This window comes from Empidonax traillii, unplaced genomic scaffold, assembly GCF_003031625.1.
Source record: "Empidonax traillii isolate 1590-97213 ecotype Southwest subspecies unplaced genomic scaffold, ASM303162v1 scaffold43:size1863611, whole genome shotgun sequence".
NCBI lineage: Eukaryota > Metazoa > Chordata > Aves > Passeriformes > Tyrannidae > Empidonax > Empidonax traillii.
In genome coordinates this window covers 1,416,363-1,435,720 of record NW_020955236.1, presented here as the reverse complement: position 1 = coordinate 1,435,720, position 19,358 = coordinate 1,416,363, and the positions used below count along the sequence as shown (strand labels likewise).

At 46.8% G+C, this 19,358-nt stretch overlaps 1 protein-coding gene and 1 long non-coding RNA gene across 6 annotated transcripts in view; one reads left to right on the top strand and one right to left on the bottom strand.

Annotated features, from left to right (window-relative positions):
- Positions 1-4,384: 4,384 nt before the first annotated feature.
- Positions 4,385-8,798, bottom strand: LOC114054979. Its single transcript, XR_003570641.1, has 3 exons — positions 8,715-8,798; positions 8,072-8,142; positions 4,385-4,484 (listed from the first exon to the last, which is right to left on the bottom strand). It is a non-coding gene; the product is annotated as an uncharacterized LOC114054979 (long non-coding RNA).
- A 138-nt stretch (positions 8,799-8,936) lies between these two features.
- The window catches only part of RHOF (ras homolog family member F, filopodia associated), an 11,496-nt gene continuing 1,074 nt past the window's right edge, over positions 8,937-19,358 (top strand). The window contains exons 1-6 of one of the 5 annotated variants that reach the window (XR_003570635.1): positions 8,937-9,133; positions 9,286-9,373; positions 15,953-16,062; positions 16,803-16,937; positions 18,159-18,465; positions 19,133-19,225. Coding sequence is in view for 4 of the 5 variants with exons in the window: in XM_027878616.1 (XP_027734417.1) it covers positions 8,969-9,133; positions 9,286-9,373; positions 15,953-16,062; positions 16,803-16,937; positions 19,133-19,297 (663 nt within the window). In the remaining variant the exon portion in view is untranslated. Of the gene's footprint in view, positions 9,134-9,285; positions 9,374-15,952; positions 16,063-16,802; positions 16,938-18,158; positions 18,466-19,132; positions 19,353-19,358 lie in introns of those variants that run through there. The other 4 variants (XM_027878616.1, XM_027878619.1, XM_027878617.1 and 1 more) reach the window with 4 other exon arrangements.

Below are 19,358 nucleotides of genomic sequence, written 5' to 3'. Positions count from 1 at the left end.
TCGGTGCCTGCCAGCAGTCCGGAAAGGCTCGCGGCTCGCAGCGTGCAGGAAGCGGTTCCTGCGGCAGTAAATTATCGCAAACGCCTGACGTGCTGCAGAAAGGGGAGTACAAAAGTGTCACAAACTCCGGGGGGGGAAGGGGGTGACCAAAAGAGAACCTTGGTTCCACCACAGCTCCGCTGCTCACGTGAAAAAGCACTTTGTGGTGTCGGCACCTCACACGCAATTGGTGTGTAATAGGAAATGCCAGTGGAGCTGGCAGGGAAGGAGGGGAGCTGGACATTCCTCCCTCTGGCTCCTCCAGGCAGAGGACTGAGGGGCACGTTTGGGAGGGTGGGGAGAGGAATTTAAACTCTTGCAGCTGTTGCTCTCCTCTGTGACCAGCCCTGGCTCGCTTGGAGGCCTTTTGACTGAGAACACTTTTCCCCGGGTCCAAAATTGAGTCCTAAAAGGAAAACGGAGATGCCCACCCAGATCTACAGTGGAAAGGAGTTGCTGTGAGCTCTGTATGTGTGTGTGTGTGTGTGTGTGTGTGAAGTTCAAGCCAATAAAATACTTGACAAATACACAGCCAGATACGTTTTGTACTTGGAATATTTTTGTCTAAGATGTCTGATTCAGGGGAATGTTATATTTGCTTCCTTCTTCCATTTGCCTGGAGCCCTTATCTTTGAACAGACAGTGTCTATACTATTGTTAGACTCCAAGACCGTTAAAAGTCTTTGGGCACTGATGTTTTCCGAGCAGATTCAGCTGCCTTTCACACGGGGGCATTTTTAGCATTATGAGAGATGTAAGTTTAATTAAAACAGTTTTAACCAGGAAATCTCCCCGCCTTAAGAAATCAGAGCCACTGTGTTAATCCCAGCAGGCAACTGGGAACTTGACAATGTGCCTGTTGTTAGGATGAGAGTCAGGAAGGGTGAAATGTGTGTAGGAAGGGAGAAGCGCACAGGAAATGTGCCATCAAGGACAGCGGTGTGGGGCTGTGCAGGGCAGGGTGCCAGACCCGTGGGCTGGAGCTGCACTGTCAGGTTGCTGCTCTGTCTGTTCCTGCCCTCACCACCCCAAACCACTGCTGTGATTGCTCCAACACCTCCCTGACCCGCTCTGGTGGCTCACAGCGAGGACATCCAGCCAGGCCACTCTGCACGGTCAGCCTGTCCAGCTCCCACAGCTCGGGCACAGGCCAAAAATCGCAGCTCTCAAGCAAACACGACACAGTTACAACCATTTCCAGTGCCTCTAGTTATTAATTAGCCTGCTCTGAACATCGCTCTTCCTGTGCAGGGTTTGCTCTGGCTGGGTTATGGCTGCTCTCAGGTCTGAGGGAAACTCAGTCTGGGCCTGTCCTTTGCCTGGCAATGCTCTGACAAGCCACAGGTCCCTCTGGCTCCTGCCAAAACTCCATCTCTAGGTATAAGCTGCTTCCCTGCCAGATAACGGCAGAGCAAGCTTAGCTTAGCTCTCCCCATACATCTAACACTCCACAAAAACCAGGCAGAAATTATGGTGTGTCCTATTGCAATAGAAACAGAGGATTTTATCACCTCTTCAGCCTGCCCTTGCTGCCTTCCTGGGGGAAGTTTGCACAAATATGGAGGGGAGGATGCACACTTCATATGTTAACTGCCTTTTAATGTCAGTGCCATGCACTGCTCAGCAAAAACCTGCCCCTGTTTCATCCATGGTCCCTTTGCCATCTTTTTTTCTCCTCCAGTGAATATTCCCAGTTTCTCCACATTCTTGTCCAAAAGATTTGAGAGCTTCCTGCCTGAGGCAGGTGCAAGAGTGATGACCATGACATAACCAGTGCAGGAATGAGGTGTTGATCAAAGCCTGACTCTTCCAATGGCTCTGAAAAACACACGCTTGTTCAGGCTGCCCTGTAACTCACATGGTGGAAAGCGTTTTTAGGGGGCCAAGCCTGGGTTCTCTTAAACTTGATGTTCTCAAAGCCTCACAAAAAAAGTACAACCTCACGTTTTTTAGGTTTAGTGGAATCCTCCAACTGATTTTTGGGGAGTGTAACCCAGATTTGCCCATCCACAGTTGACTCACCTACTCCATATTAATCCCTGCTGTGTAAATTAAAGAACCTGAATGCAACTCCTGCCCTGGTGCTGTTGTCATCTTAATTAACATACACTCCTCTTGGATTCAGTCCTCCCTTGACTCTGAGTCAGCAGGAACATCAAAAGAAAATATTTCTCTCTACAAGGGATTACATAATTTGGGAATGGGAGAAGGGCAAAGGGATCTGAAGAAAGGAGATACTGCGGGGAGCACTCCAATCTTGAAAAAAATAACATCTCAGTGCTTGCTGGGTCAGGTGGAGTGTTGGGTAAGGAAAACACAGGAAGGCACAAGCCAGAGGAATTTTAGGGGTATACACTAAAGGGAGTGGTCAGATACTGGGTAAGAACGCATTGTGTTGCAACAGCCTCTTTCCCTAAATTTCCCAAAATTACTTCCTGATGGGATTTATTCTCTGCTGCAGATCTGGATGCAGAAGAGCACCCAGTGGTGACTGACTTCCTGCAGATCTGTAGCAGAGCCCTGTGCTCTCTCTCAGCCACGAGCAAGGCTTTGTCTCACTCCCGAACCCGCTGCCTCTGCCTGTTCCCATGGTAAAACCAACCCCAGCTACCAACACAAACACAACTGCAGATCTCACCTGAGTAAAGGTCTGAGGAAATCCCTCTGTCAAACCTCCAGATTCAATTCTCAGCGCAGAGGTAGAGATTGAGATCCAGCAACTCTGCAATGGCTCTGCCAGCCTGTGCTGTCAAATTCCTCCCCATGGCTCAGGGAAGCTGTGCCAGCACATCTGGGAGACACACATCGCCCAGCTCCGCGGGGGCAGAGCCAGGGAGGTGTTGGCACACACTGGCGTGTTCATTTCATGCTTTTCAGAGATCAGTCATTGTGTTTGATGTTCCAGAAAAGCATGGGATGATCTTAACCTTGTGTTACCCATTTTTCACAACAGAATCTGGATTGAGAGTTCACACTTCAGCACGCAACAGAAACTTGAAACTGCCCCTAAACCCCTACAGTATCAGGTCAAGGCTTTACCATGTTGATTTGCACACACTTCACTTTGTAGAGTGGGGTGGGTTTTTTTCCCCCACAGCTGCAAAGCCAAGAACTCAGTTTCAAATGAAAGGTGAGACTCTGAATGCAGCACGTTGGCCATGCCTGTGTCAGGTAGGCCATGTTTGGCCCATGTAGTTGGCACCCCTGATTTAAAGCACACCAGAGAGAAAACAACCCAAGAAACAGTCTGTGTTCCTTATAAATAGCTGCTCTCTAGGTAGTCATCAGTGTGTGGTTTATGAATAAAACCTGTCCAAACTACATCAAAGTGCCTGAATATTTGCTGCCTGATTTTGCTGAGTTGTGTGTCTTAATTCAGCTCACACCTCCCTTTGTAGACCCTTGTCCTGTTTTGTTTCACAGCCCTCTGAACTCTCTGGTAGCATTTGGACAGATTTTATTTAGTTTATCGAAAGATTTTTGCACTGATTTAGTGCAGGGGCTACTTGAGCCAAGTGAAACAGGAACTATTTCTGAGACATAAAAAGGCAGAAAGGAAATTTTCTTATTGAAATATCATTTTTCCATATTACTTAATAGTCTAGAAAGTTAATGCCTTTCTGGCAGCTCTTCCCACTGGGGAAAAAAATATAGTTCCTACTCAGCCAAACAACAATGTAATAATGTTTTAGGTTGGGTTAAACGTCTTAGAAACTGGCAGGTGTCACAGCCACCTTGCCTTCAGTGAAAAAAGCAATTGAGAGCCCTTATGGAACAAGGGATTTACATCAGTAGGGGCTACTACACAAAAAAAACCAGGCACATGGCAAGGTTTGAATAGATGGTGAATCATGTGGCCCAAGGGATTTTTCGGGGTGGGGGCGTGTGTGTAAAATATCAGGCTGTGAGGACCAGATGGTAGAGCTCTGCATGTGCGAGGGAAACAGCAAGAAGCTGCAGAAATGGAGACGGGGAAGCAGCTGAAAGGGAAGGAGGCTGGGAGCTTTGGTTTTGAAAGCTGCATTTCCAGGGTTTACCGAGGGTCAAAGCAGTGCTGGCACTGCGAGGAAAAGCACAGCTGAAAAACAATTTTGTACATTTGTTCTGTAAATAAAGTGAATCACCTTGAGTGTACACCTGCTTTGTCACGGCCCTCTCTGACACTGGCGCTGTCACCATGACTTTGTGTGTGCAGGTGCAGTTCAGCTCTCCTACATCACACTTTCCTCTTCCCTCCCTGCCCTGCCCAGGCTGAACTCTGTGGGGCAGACCCTCAGGAAGGGTCTGTGCCCATGACAAACAATTGCTGACCTTGTGCAACATCTGAAATTTATCACTCTACTTACACGGTAAGTCCCACTCCTTAAGGTCTGTCTTTCCTACTGTGAATTTTTCAAGGCGTTGCCTCTTGCTCCGTGTGTACATGCTGCAGAGGGAATTCTTAGCTGAAAACACAAATAATTCATATCACTGCTAATGTTAAAAAATAAATATTTCAGGCTCTGTCTTGTTATTTACATTCTTAACTAAGTTCATGAATATTTCCTTGGACATAATTGGGGCTACTTGTTCTTCTTGTCAAGTTTATGCTGAGGTCTTTGTGACTGGGGTCTGTCACAAAAAATTAAGTGTATTTCAAAAACATAGTTGTGAAGATATTTAGGAAGAACAGATGCCCATTCTTGTCCAGTTTATATGACCAAGGAAGAGTATGCAGCAGATGGCCTGTTGTCTCAGTTTAAATGAGACAAAAGGTCTTTTGCTGAGGATGGATTAGGAGAAAAAGACCCAAACCTTCTTTTCTAGCAATTATAGATCTGAAATTAAGAGGCTCCGGTTGAAGGGAAACAAATTATGGAAAAGGAAAAAAAAATAACAGCCCTTTATTAAAAGGTATGTGTGTATTAATAGGAACACGAAAAAAAACCAAGTAAAACAACCAAGCAATACCCGTATACCCACCAATAATCCCCTTCAAGAACAAAACCGATAAAACCGGCAAAAAAAGAAAATCAAATAGTTCAATTTTTAGCACCCTTTGGTGCAGTTCCAGCCACAGTCAACAGGGGGCGCCGTCGGGTCACTGGAGATGCAAAAACTTGTAATGTCTTATACCGTTCACCAGGTGGCGCTGTTGAGTTATCAAAAAGTGCAGAGCTTGTAATGTTCTATAGTAGTCACCGGGTGGCGCTGTTGGATCACTAGAGGAGTGGAACTTGCAATGTCCAGCGCTCGTCACCCGGCGGCGCTGTGGGATCCCTGGTCGCCGCCGGGTGGCGAGGGAGGAGGGGGGAAGGGGAAGGGAAACAGAAAGTTCTCCCAATGGAGGAAAAACTCACGACTCAGTTGGCGAAGATCTCGCGGTGAAAACCAAGCCTGCAACCAGCAAACAACTGCGCAGAGAGACAGCAGCAAAAAAAACTCCTCTCCCACAGGAAGAGACAAAGAAGCAACCAGGCAGTCTCTCCTCCCTGCTGCAACCTCTCCTCCGGCTCCAGAGCTGAGCTCCAACCCCCAAACCCCACCTCTTTCCATACACACACCCTGGCCTTTTTCCCAATTCCTCCCCCTTCGTTGCTAGGAGATTAATGTCTGGCCATTTAGGGCTCAGGCCAACTCCTTTGTTATCTGATGGCCCATTAACACATACACGCAGGAGGGGGAAGGGGAAAGGAAAGACAAAATTTCTTGCTAAAATCAGGACTATGACACCTGTGCAAACTGTGGCTACAAGAAGTACCAGAAGTGAGACCTTGCTGGTGAGCTAAAATACTTGTATTTTTCATTAGAAATATTACTGCAAACCATGCTGCTTAGCCTAAGGGCTTGCACTGTGCTAGAGCTTAACTGATTGGAAACTTAAAACTTCTACAGTATTCAGAGTTTCTCTAAACAGAAGGATGTAGCTAACCAGAATATTTTGTCAACGTTTATTATTTAACATATTTGTTGTTAAGATATTTATAATTTAAAAGTGGTTTTTGAGCAGAAAGGTTTACGTTTATGGTTCTTCTCCCTCACTTGACTCTCTGTAGTCACAAAACTCACAAGCCTTTAATATTATTCTCAGTTTCATTCACTTCTTCAAGAACTTCACAAGGGACAAGGAGAGAGGCAGCACAGGGCATTGGTGCCGTTTCCTTAGGTCAGAATAAGGACATGGTTGAGGTTCTTCCACGGTACCAGAACGGTCCAGGAGGTGGCAAGCGCTTTTTCCCCAGGCTTGGTATTTTGAAAAATGGGATTATCAACATCCTTGATCACCCTGTTTTGTTAAAAAGCTTCAATATTAAACCTCATCCATGAGTCTTTTTTGGATGTTCTCATAACTAACCTGAGTTGCCCATCAATACCATCTAAAAAAAAAAAAAAAATCTTAAAAATCATAAACTCCCAGCAGTTTTCCTGAGCAGTGTGCTAACCTTTCACTCCTGCCTGATTTTTTCCCTGGCAATCATCAAGCAACAAATTGGTACCAAGACTGGAACACGGATATTTGCCATAGCCCATTAAAACCTTGATTTTGTTGTGCTCTCTGTGAAGCTCCACACACATTTATTGTGTAAGGTTTTGACGAAACAACTTGTGCCAAAATCAATATACAGGCCAAAACAGGAGCAGGAGAAGGACAGTTGCAATTAATAATGATTAGATTTGAGTTTTACTAATAGGAGGCTGAATCTTCTTCCATTTAAATCAGTGGCACAATTCCTAATTAGACTTTGCTTTCTCGGAGTCAGCAAATTACGTGTAGCTTTGACATAGTACTGGATATGCCCAAAGCACTGCACACCTGGTAATTGAAAATAAGTAACTGAGACACTGAAATGTTGTATTTCATCGATAATAAGTTGACTTGTTACAAATAGAACATCCATTACTTTCAAACAGTCTTTGGAGTGTTTACAGTTGATTTTATCATCCGCTCGTTTCATGCTGAATCTAAAGGTGTACAAATCTCAAAGTTTCCTTAACAATAAATTGGAAAAGGAGACAAAGCTGAGAGAAATGTAAAGATTGTTTTGTAAGACTTGGGGAAAAAAAAAAAAAAAACACAAACAAACCCAAACTCAAAAAAAGCCTAACAATAGCCCTCAAATTACTTTTACCCCCCAAAAAACCTATTTTATTGTAATAACGGACTTGAAAAAAAACACCAAACCTGAATTACAGTCCTCAGTTACAGAAAGGCTACTAACTCTGCCTGCTGATTGTGTCATACATAGTGTGATGCTGGTTTTGAGCCAGGTCCAAATAAATCATTTCAGGATACAACAAATTCTTCCCTGGCCCATCCATTCCTGCACCGTCGGAAAGCCCTCAGCCATTAGAGCCCACAAGAGCTGATGGCTTTTTCTGTGTTCCTTCCAAGATTTATAACACTATGCTCCATAAAGCATCTTTTTGACAGATTCTACATGATTGCATCAACTTTTTCCTCAGTAAAATGGCGAGTTTTAAATGGGTGTGACTTTGACCGCCTTTTTATTATTGTAGTTTGAATTATATGACACTTTGTTGGCTTGTTACGGGTCGCTGCTCTTCTCTATTGCAGAAATATCCTCTTCTAGCGTTTTTGTTTGCCCTCTACACAAAGACGGGTCTCCCTCGCCCGAGCTTTGGAGCTCGATGGTGTTTGCGTTGGGTCTGGAAGGCCATCTAGTGACACAACCGTGCAGGGGAAACACAAAACCCTGTTCGAATTGTGCTGGTGGTTTTTTTCCCCTTAGTTGAATTAAACGATCTTGCCACACTCGAGCAATGCCCTTGGAGGGTTGTTGCTGTTCCCACAGGTGGTATTTCGAAAAAAATTTAGAGGAAATTTTGATTTCTTAAGAACTGTCAGGGTTGGTTTGAGACGGAGCAGCACATAGTGAATCCCTGCTTGGAAAGAAACACGAATTTTTGGGTGTAGAATGGTGGTGGATCAGTGTCTGAGCTGGTCTGTCACAAACCCAATGTCACTCCCCTGACCTGTGTATTGGAGCCAAACGTATACAGCGGTTGTGATCCCTTCCAGAGCCAAACTTACCCAGCTGTTGTGATCCCTGTCTTTCCACGGTACAAAACCCCACCATGTGGGTGCCTGAGGCCACCACATCTCTGCAATTAAAAGGTGAAATTCCAGTTATTTTCATCGGAGCTCACCTTGGATAGTGAGAAGGTGAGGAGCAGAGCTGTCAGCTCCTGCATCAGCAATAAATCCAGCAGAAATCAATCAGTGAGTCACTGCCCACCGAGGCGCCTTTCGGGGGTACCTCAGGGGTCTCTGCCTTCCCCACTGTGGCTGGCACCGCTCTCCCCTCAGCTCTGGGGACCGGACAGACATCGGGGCTGGACTGGCAGCATCCTCTCAGCGCTGGCAGCTCGGGGGGAACCAGCACGGCACAGGGGGTCTGAAGGTGGAATAAATGGGGATGGGGGAGAGCACCAAGTGAGCGTGGATGGCAGGGCAGAGGGGACAGGGCCTGATGAATCCAATGGATGGCAGGACAGAGGGGACAGGGCCCGACGGCGCTGGAGGATGGAAGGGCAGAGGGGACAGGGCCTGATGAATCCGGTGGATGGCAGGACAGAGGGGACAGGCGCCTCGGGAGCTCTCTGAGTGCACAGGCTGGGAGCAGCCCCGGTGGGTCTGGGGGAGACGGTGCTGAGGGGGCTCCCTCGGCGCCCACCGGGGCCGTGCCCGTGGTGACCCCTCACGCCTGAGGGCGGCTCCGGACGGGCGGGGGGAGACTCGGAAACCCGGGAGAGGCCCCACAGGCGCCCCGGGGGGACCCGGGCGGGGCCCGGCGGCACCTGAGGCGGCGGCGCGGCCAATCCCCGCTGGGGCGCGGGCGGCTCTGCCCGCCCCGGGCGCTGAGGGGCGAGAGGAGCCGCGTCCCGGCCGCGCCGCGCCCGCTGCCCGTCCCCGTCCCGCTCCCGCTCCATGGAAGCGGCCAACGGGGCCGTGCCCGAGGGCGCGGCCGGGGAGCCCCGCGGCACCGCAGCCGCCCCGTCGGGCACGAAGGAGGTGAAGGTGGTGATCGTGGGGGACGGGGGCTGCGGGAAGACATCGCTGCTCATGGTGTACGCCAAGGGCTCCTTCCCCGAGGTGAGGGGCAGCCACCCCCGCGGGGCTGGGGGGCCGCGGCCCGGGCCGGCCCCGGCTCCTGGAGCCCGCCAGAACCGCTCCTTGGAGCCACGGGATCAGCGAGGTGGGAAAAGGCCTCTGAGATCACCGCGGTCCTTCTCCTCCCTTTGCAGCAATACGCGCCCTCCGTCTTCGAGAAGTACACGACGAGCGTGACGGTGGGGAAGAAGGAGGTGACTCTGAACCTGTACGACACCGCAGGTAAGGGGCTTTCACCTTATCCCTTCCATTTCCCCAGTCCCGGTCGGGCTGCCGGGGGCGGTTCCTGTGCGGCCCCGGGATGGGACCACTGGGGCACCGGCCTGGGACTGAGCCCAAACCCGGCCCCGGCCTTTCGTAACTGCAGGCAAATAACCAGAAACCGCGTTTATTACTGTAAAATGTTGCTCCGGTGAGCGTGCCCCCATTTCTTTGCTTCTTCCTCTCCTGCAGACTTTGCTGTGTCAACTTAAACCAGACCGACATTTAAGGATTGTAAAGCTGGACAGATTTTCAGATTGCTTCTCTACCAGCGTGCTTTTAACATAGTATCACAGTTTAGACTGGTGGAGATTAAAGTACAAATAAAACAACCACCGTTACCTGTTGCACACAAAAATGTGCCTTCCAGAAAAAAAAGGGTCGCTTGTCTAATGACGGCTCTGGTCATGGACTCTTTCATTATCTTAGCAACTCAATTAATTCAGAAACACACATCAAATAGCAAACATATCTGAGGGTATTAAAACCCAGTTCCCAGATGCAAATCATAATACAATCAACCAGGAAAATATTTTAATCTGCTGCCATGTGTGATGGAATAGGGAAGGAGAAAAAGGGCTGGTTTGTGTTCAGAATAAAAAGGCCATGACAGTAAAAGTTATTTGAAAATGCTGATAGTCTGTTCAGGTTCATTTGAGGAACTTGTGAAATCGTTTGTGTTCAACTTCACTCAAAGTTCCCAGACTCTGTTATCCAGCTGCGCTCCTAAATGAACCCTAAAATTGACACGTGCTCCATTTCAGCTCAGTGTAAATCATCTGTTTCAGTTCAAGCCTGTGGAATTGTTCCAAATTTACACCAAGACAAACAAGAACCGAATGCAGTCCAGTCAATTTAATAGTAATAAAACACACTTACCATCCTGTATCCTGCATGTGGTATCTGAAAAGATAATTTTAAAGGCTTTTCATCTAAAAATGAATTTTATTGTTAATTTTTACTACAGGACAGTAAAATGCTGAGCACCCAGTTTGCTGTTGTATCTTCTTGTGTCAACATGACTGTCCTTGAGTGCAGTAGCTTCTATGGAATGGCCAGGGGTTTGGTTTTAAGTCCTAAAGGAAAAGAGGAGGGCTGAAATCTGGTGTGAGCAACCAAAGAGGGATTTCCTTAATACAGTGTGTTGACACAAAGAACTTTTCAAGTTTTGTTTGCTGTCGATGTGGAGTGTTTGCCTGTCACACAGTTCCTGGCTCTCATTTAAAATGAGGAAAAAAAAAAAATACCATGCTGCAAATTCCAACATTTGCCTTTGGAGCTGGATCTGGAGATGGCAGTGGGTAGGGCAGGTCCAGGATTGCAGCACTGAACTCCCTCCTGACCTAAGGGCCCACTCCTTGTGTCACTCAGAGCCCAGCTCTGCCCAAGACCCGCAGCCACCAGCAGCCCAGGGAGTGCTCCCTGAGCCTGGTGCTGGTGGCTTATCACAGAATCAGGATAGTTTGGGTGGAAAAGAGACCTTTAAAGGTCATCTAATCCAGCCCCCTTGCAATGGACAAGGACAACTGTATCTACATCAGGTTGCTCAGAGCCCCGTCCAACCTGACCTTGCGCGTTTCCAGCGATGGGGCAACCTGTGCCTCATTGTAAAAATTCTTCTTTTTATCTACTGTAAATCTACCCTCTGTGAGTTTAAAACCATCACCTCATGTCCTAGAATTTCCCTGTTCATGCATGTAACCAGCAGGCAGTGTGTGCCTTCCACATTGGGTTCACAGCCCTAAAAGTTGTCCTGGACCAAAGCACTGCCCCGCTGGAGAATAGAAGGGTGTATTTTGTGTCTGGTGAGACACTTTGGGAAGTGGAGCTGCCACTGTTGCCATGAAAGAGCAATTGCTTTCCGTTTCTCACTTGGAAACCTTGAAACCCAACATGTTTCACCTCCCAAAAGGGCACCGTGGCCACAAGGCTACAAGTTTCTAGAGGCTGCTGACACTTGTCTCCTCCCTTCCTGTTACATTTCTTTCACTTTTCATGAGACACAGCAAGATAATCAGGTGCAAAGAAAGCAGAGAGATTGTCACCTTGGTTAAGGCATTTGATTGGGAGGAGGAAATTTGGTTCCGTGTCAAGCTGTTTACCTAGTTTAATGTTACATATCTGTGTCATACTCTAATTCAAGCAGCTTTTCATCCTCTTTCTGTAACTGGAAGTTACGCTAGAGGAAAGACTCACTTGAGCACACATTTTAATCCCATCCTGTTTTTAAATAATACAAAACTGATGTTGAGTTTCTTAAGGGTTTAGACTAAGACCAAGGCTTGTGTCCTGTCCTCCAAGTTCAAATAGTGCAGTGAGAGAAGAGGAAAGGGAGGGGAAGGCAAAGCTGTTCTTCTAAAAAGTGCCACTGGATCTTCATGATCCCCCTACTGCAGAAAAGACTTCAGTATTTATAGGATCTTGCTCAGAGCAACACTAAATAGAGCTGTGTGTTCTTCAGCATCATGGGAAGGTAAAAGGTTCAGCTCAGTTTAAAGTTAGAAGGGTTCTTTGTGTTGTCAAGCCCTGTGCAGCTTGAGCCTTTGAGCTTGTCCTACTTTCTGAAGGAGAAGGACACAAACAGAGTGCCTAAGAATCAAACATTTCAAGCCGCTTTTTGTTGACGAGAATTTTGGTAACATGTGGAGCCAAGGAGTTAGTCTAAAATATCACAGACTAACAATTTTTGGCGAGACTTTTCTACTGTGCTGCTCTGTCTTCCTCCTCAGGCACCACTCGCTGTTGCAGGAAGTTGGTGGTGCACACACGCAATGGGTAAAGGCTTTGTAACATCGCTTGCCTGGTCTGCAAACAGGCTTTGCAGCCGCTTGTTCAGTTCAAAGCTTCCATTTCAAGCTGTGCTCCTCAGAGCCAAAGGCGCTGAGAGGTAAACGAACTCTAATTTTTGCATCCTAGGGGAGCGGTGTCGATGATGTAGCTGCAGCTCAGACACAGGGCTCAGTTCCTGGCGCTGCTCAGTGCAGGACTTTCTCACTTTTTTTCACGGGGCTGTGCTGGGCTGGGAGAGGCTGGGGAGGAAGTAATGCCTCATCATTGTGGGTGCTCGCTCTGCCTGACAGGAAGCACAGGCAAAGCCTCCAGCGGGGTTTTTCAGGTCTGTGATGACAGATGCACGACAACCTCAGGCCTTCAGAGGAATTCTGAAAGCCAGTGAATGCAAGAATAAATTTTTATAACTTTGAAAGGGAAGTCACGCCTGAATAAGAAAAAAAACCCCAACTTTTTGATTGCAGTGTGCCCCTCCTGCCTTATCTGTCCTTTTCTGCTGGTTTTCTTCCTGTCAAGAATGTCTGTTACCCAATTTTTAATTTTTTTTTTTTTTTTTTTTAACTGAGTAGTGAAAAAACACAGCTGGCAACTTACTAACCATGGCATTCCCATGGAGCCCATGGAAGAACAAACCAAAGAGGACTGGGTGCATTTCTGTGTGCCTGTGAGGACTCACCATTGCAGGGTTCCACGTGGATCCCAATGAATGTGGGATAGCACAGACAATGCATGGCCGTGTGTAGGAAGTGCTTGGCTGGTCTGGGCTGGGAGCAGGATGTGACATTATTCCTGACCCTCCAGAGCTGGACAGCACTGCTGGACATGAGGGCAGCACGTACTGGACGCTTCTGGGCTGTCAGGTCTTGACTCTCTCATTTACCCTCTCCTGGCAATGGATGCTGAGCTCCTTTATGGACTGAGCAACACTCAGGCTGGAGCTTCCTTGGTGTTGAATTGGCAAAGGGGTGAGGAGGAGCAGACAGGTGAACGTGCATGTGAGACCAAGACCTGTGGTTTCACTTCTCCTGCTCACCCTCACCCACCTCCTGAGCTCCCACCCCACTGCAGGGCCCGACTGCAGTGATGTGGGTTATGCAGCATCTCCCAGAGGAATACAGGAGCAGGAGCTTTGCAAAGAATTAGCAAATTTTAGGTGAATTCAGGTAGGTGGAGTTTTTTCTTTAAAAAAACCCCAAAGTCTCTGATGCTACAATGGATTAACAAAGGCAGAGGAATCACAGATGTGCTCACATATATGCAGATATTTAACCAACTCCTCTACAGCGTGCTTTTTGTTACTTGGGGAAAGAAAACAGGTACCTGTGTTTGAGGAAACACACACAGGGGCTTTGCATATACATTCAGTTACTGCTTATTTTCAGCCCTGTTCCTTCTTTCTGAAACTATTCTAGTAGGAGACCTAAATTTGTGCCAAATTAACTCTGACCACAATCTGAGCAGCTTTAGAGAGAAAAAGTCTCCCAGGCCCTTTCTTGCATTTCATCAGCAGCACTTGAGGACAGGGGGTGGAAGGGATTGTTTTCAGTGAGAGGGATGTCTATGTTTAGGCACAGCTTGATCTGGGTCCCGTTACATCCTCAGAACTGAAGAGCTGCATCTGAGCTCTTCAAGAGCAGCTTCCTCTCCTTCCGCGTGAGCTGCAACCACCCGACCGTGACACGGGGGAAGCAACTGCCACCTCGCCTTCCCCTCTGGTCCCTGCACTCTGCCTTGCTCTGTATCCAGCAGTCCAAATGCACATGGAGGTGTGTTTTGTGCAGCAGCATTTCCCCACGCATTTGTTGTCTGCTTTATAACCCCCCGTAACTGCACAGCTGCATTTGAAGGTGGAGGAGCAGTTCACCAGGGCATGTCTATAGCTTTTGACTCGCAATGCAACATAAATCACATCACTGAAGGTGTTTTTTCAGCTGTCCCATCCAGGAGAGTATGAATTTAGCTGGGTGTTCTGATTCCAAGCCAATGAGTGTGTTTCTCCCAAGGGGACAGTCCTGCCTGCCTCACAAATTGCCAACAACAACTTGGAGGACCTTTTGAGTTTACAAGCTACGTTGGTAGAAGCTCAGAGGCCTGAACTTGAACAGGGAAAACCATACACGGCACTTGAGAAAGTTAGGAGAGGGAGAAAAGTTTGGCACGTGATGTGTTTAATGCATTTAGAGGATTATCTCAGCAGTAAAATGGTAAATCAGTTGCAAACAAGTAGATGGATTGGGAGAATAAGAAGGGATAAGCAGTATGGTCTTTGCTCTGTTTATAAAACATGCATAATTTTGTCAATTATTTCTGGATTAAACCTTGAGGAATCAAACCCTCTTTGTTCTGCACCTCTCATGGAACACACTGCTCTTGCAGAAGCTCAAATACTGAGTGGTCCAAACCCAAGATTCACATTTCACAAACATCTCAGGCAAACTGGGTAACAGCTTATCCAGCAGGGATTGTCTTGGAATAACCTGCATCTCAACTGATCATTTAAATTAAGGAAAGGAGGAAAATATTGTGGAATCATTGGCCTTCTGGTATCTGCAGTTCTTCAGAATGGAGACAAACATGCTGGTAGTGATGAGTGACTTGGGACTGAGCCGGGTGCCAGGGCAGGAATAGTTGCTTTAAAGTTGGGGAACGCTGTAATTTTCCACATCCCTTCATTTGAAATATCAGTGTGAAGATTTGAGATGTGTAACTGCCCTGTAGGGCAGTTTCTCAGCTGTGTGTGCATTGTGGCGATCGTGGGAAGGGACAGCATTCCCAGTTCTCCTTTTGGAAATTCAGTGCATCACAGAGACATACCTGAATCCAGCAGCAGCATTCAGCTGGCAAATACATCTTCTCACAGACTTTCTTCCTTATTAAATGAAAAAGATTAGGGTTTTCCCCTGAGCTGCCAACCATACCTGGGAATTACTGCTTTCCTGAGCCTAATCTCTCAAGGCAAGACACCTCCAGACCCCGGCACAGCGATTATTGCACGTTCGTATGTACAGCAAGGGGAAGAGCACAGGTCTGAAGCAAATCAGCTTCCTCTTGTCACATCACGTGCTAGAATATCCCTAAGCAGAAGTATGGCAAATCCCCTGCTTTTCCAGACTGCAGCAGAATTCCCTAAGATCTGCTGGGGAGTCCTGCTTCAAAGGCCAGTTAAGCCTGGCTTATGCTGCAGCACGGCTCGTACAAGCACGGCTTGTGCAACCCTGCGCGTGCTGCTGCAGCTGAAGGCACCATGTGTAATCTCTGCTTCCTCTCATCCCACCAGGCTGGGAAAAGCAGGTTTGCCACTTTTTTCTACTCCAGCATCTGTGTCTAGCAAACACAGCGTTTCCCCTCCTCACAGCATCACATGTGCAAAATGTATTTGGGAGAATGCAGCCACTGCCGCACTGCAAATGTTTTAATCCATAACTGTCAGATTCCTCTTGATGACTTTGCTTTTGAGCAGCAGCTTGGCAATCGGTGTTTAGAACTGCTTCTAAGTCCTTAGCAGTGGATAAAGCAGGCTTTTTATCAAAACCTGCCAAGGTTTAGTATTACTGATATGTGTTTCATATTGTAAACCATCAGCTTTGTCCTACGCTTAAGGGAAGGAATTTTAAAAGTATGAAAAAGTTGCAGTCAGTGCAATTATAGTGCCATTGTTCTCGGCCTCAGGTATGTGTCTGTGCATATTCCCATCATACTGCTCATTCAGGACAGAGATTTCTTTTATCCAAACCATTCTCTGTGTCTCAGGGCAGGAGGACTACGATCGGCTGCGACCTCTTTCTTACCAGAACACAAACGTCGTGTTAATTTGTTACGATGTCATGAACCCCACTAGCTATGACAATGTAGCAGCCAAGGTAAGAGCCTCTCCTAATTGCTTCAGCCTTCTAAATGAATTACAGACGCCTGATATATGACAAGATGTCAGATTAAAAATGCTGATGCTTTTAGTGTCCTGTACCCTGGGTGTGTGGATGCACAGATCACTCATGGTGTGCTGAGCTGCAGGTCACAGACCTTAGACCTGGAGCTCAGCTCTCCACGGCTCAGAAGTGCTCGGAGCTGGGGTTGACACACACTAAAAAGATCAAACAGCAGTGGTGAAATCACTGCTTTATCTGTAGTGATGTCACACAACCAACATTGCACGCCAGCATTTTAGAGTCAAGTCTACTTCCATCACATGCATATTTAACACAGGAGAGAGACGAGACCAACCAGCTGTCCCTACCGGGATTTCTGTAATGCTTCAAAGCTCTTGTACACAGTACCAGCAAAACAAAGCAAGACTTGGTCCAAATTCTGGTTTAAATATGACTTTAGAGGATCTTGTCTGAATTTAAACAGATGTTAAATAGGGGTTTTGGCCCAGTGACAGATGCCACTGTGTTTTTATACAGCAGCTGACTTTGGGTAGGACTTGTAAACATTTCTGTAATGTAAATAGTGCATGTTGGGCCCCTACCAGATAAACCACTCCGAAACCCTGAAATTGCGGCTTATGTTAAATGCTGGCTCTGCTCTTTGGCTTTACTGTTTTGATTTCAGGAAACAAACCCAAAAGCCAGACGTAAAAGTTTTGTTTCTCTACCCCCAGTGGTACCCCGAAGTGAATCACTTCTGCCGGGGGGTCCCGCTCGTGCTCATCGGCTGCAAGACGGACCTGCGGAAGGACAAGGAGCAGCTGCGCAAGCTCAGGGCTTCCAAGCAGGAACCCATCACTTACAGCCAGGTAAACGCAGGGGGATTTAAAGGGGTGGCCCCTTAGCAGGAGGTAAAGCACACAGCAGTGGCACTGCTCCTCACCAGGACGATCCCAGACACTCCAAAATTAGGGGATCACAGCGCCCAGCTAAAGGAGCCATTGACAGCCAGCACCAACAGGGGGTTCTGTAGGTCCTTCTTGGAAGTGGCCAAATCACCATTTTTGCTTTGCCAAAGTGAAGAGAAATAAGAGCATTTTGCATATTGTGGGGTGTCTGAAAGGACACTACTGTCTACATATTTTATTCCTGTTACGTGTCCTTCTTACTTCCTTTCACAGCTGAGTTATTACTCTTACAAATTTGTAAGCCCTAACAAGTTTGCTGGACTCTCTTCATAATTTTTATTAGCCTACATTGCAGCCATCACTGGTGCTTTGATCAGGGTTGGGATAAAAACTGGAGATGGTAGAATACACATTACAAGATTAAATATACTGACTGTTCTGGAATAAATGTGGTTTGCAAACCCTATTTCAAAATAAATCCTTGCAAGGAGAATAGCAAGAACATCTGCAAGGCTTCTCTAACACGAGAGGTTTCTTTGAAGTCTCTAAAGTAATATTAAAAAACCAGCATATTATCAAGTGTTTTTAAGTATTTTGAAGCAGTGAGACTAATAACTGATGTTACATCACCAGTATAGCTGTCCTAGGTACAGGAAAAAGTGATGGAACAGCTTGTCCCGTGTCACACAAGACCTTTCTGCTCTGGTCTTCCACTTTTTCATTTTTTTGGTGTTTTTTTTTTTTTTTTTTTTTAAACTACAAAGCCACCCTTCTCCTTTCACCTCAGAGCAGCAGCTTTTGGACTGTTTGAGACACATGTCCAGGGAACAAGGTCAAGTGCACTCCGACCTTGGATGAATCACCACTTTTGCTAAACAGCATGAAAATAAACCGCTGCTGCATCACCACAAAACCATGCTGGGCCTTTTGGTTCTGTCTCCCTCGCACACAAGATGAGATCCCACCCTGTCACTGTGAACAGCTGCACATTGTCCCTCATTTGCCCGAGTAACTCCCTCCATCACCCTCGCACGTGAGGCTCGGGGCAAACAACAGACACTTCTGGCGAGTCTGCTGAGGCTTCACGCAGTTAAATTCAAGGGCCCACATGATGTACAGACTTTGTCTCCACTGTGAGCCCTCCCACTTGGTTCTTCTCCCCTGAAATATGCACTACCTCAGTCTTTTACAGCTGGTGGCATCTTGAGTCACACGACATGATGCTTCCAATGCCAGGCACAGAGGAGCTGAACAGCCTCTGTCAGCACTGCAGCTTGCAAACAACTGGAAGGAGACAAACTGCTTAAATATGAAGACAATTCCCCCTATAGAAGCCCAAGTGCTCAAGTGACTCCACTCCCAGGGCTTATAATGAATAAATGCAGTCTGTGAGTCGTGGGTTGCAGACCTGGAATTCACAGTGAAAGGCTCACAAGCATTCAAACCTGAGGGCTGGCTCTGCACTGACAATAAAAGGATCACAAGCAAAGTAAGAAATCGCTGTGTTTTGTCTGTAGTGATTTCACACAGCCAGGATTGCATGGAAATGTTTTAGATTGGAGTCTGTTCCCATTGCATGCATTTGGGTGAGGCTGGGAAACAACAGGCTCCCATTTGTGTACATGAGGATTTTGGCTGAGCCCTTGTGATGCTTCAGAGCAAAAGTCAGGGTTCCTGCATGTTCACCAGCAAAACAAGGCAAGGCATCAGTCCAGACTCTGTTCTTGCATGTGACATTCATTACTCAAGGTGACATCACAGAGTAGTTAAGGTCAGGCCTGAAAAAATATCGCCATGTAGACATCTTATCCTCACTGAAGTATCTACCTCAGCAATTAGTTTAAAGAAATTCAATACTGAGAATATTTTTGTGCTATCAGGACTCTGCATCTTAAGAGTCTCCAGTGCTCTGAACTCTTAGCCCAAGCTCTGGATCAGCACAGTGGAAAAACCCCACGTTTATTTACAGTGCTTCAGTATATTACTAATACCACTCACTCTGGCACTGCACTCAGAGGCAGCTTCTTTCCTCCTGACCCTGAGACACAAAGATGTGTAAAATAATTCCCATTTCTTCCCATCCCACCTTCCTTCTCTCACCCACCAGGTTTACATCTTTTCTTACCTTTTTTTTTTTTTTTTTTTTTTCTTTCCAGGGAGAGGCAGCTTGTCAGGAGATTAACGCAGAGGTTTATCTGGAATGCTCAGCAAAATGCCGTGAAAACATAGAAAATGTTTTTAAAGAAGCAACAACCATTGCACTGAATGCCATGAAAAAAGCCAAGCGCCACAGGAAAAGGAAAGTGTGCTCAGTGTTATGATCTGGACTGCACAAGAGCCAAGAGATTCAGGTTTTATAAATAGTTTAACTATGAAAACCTT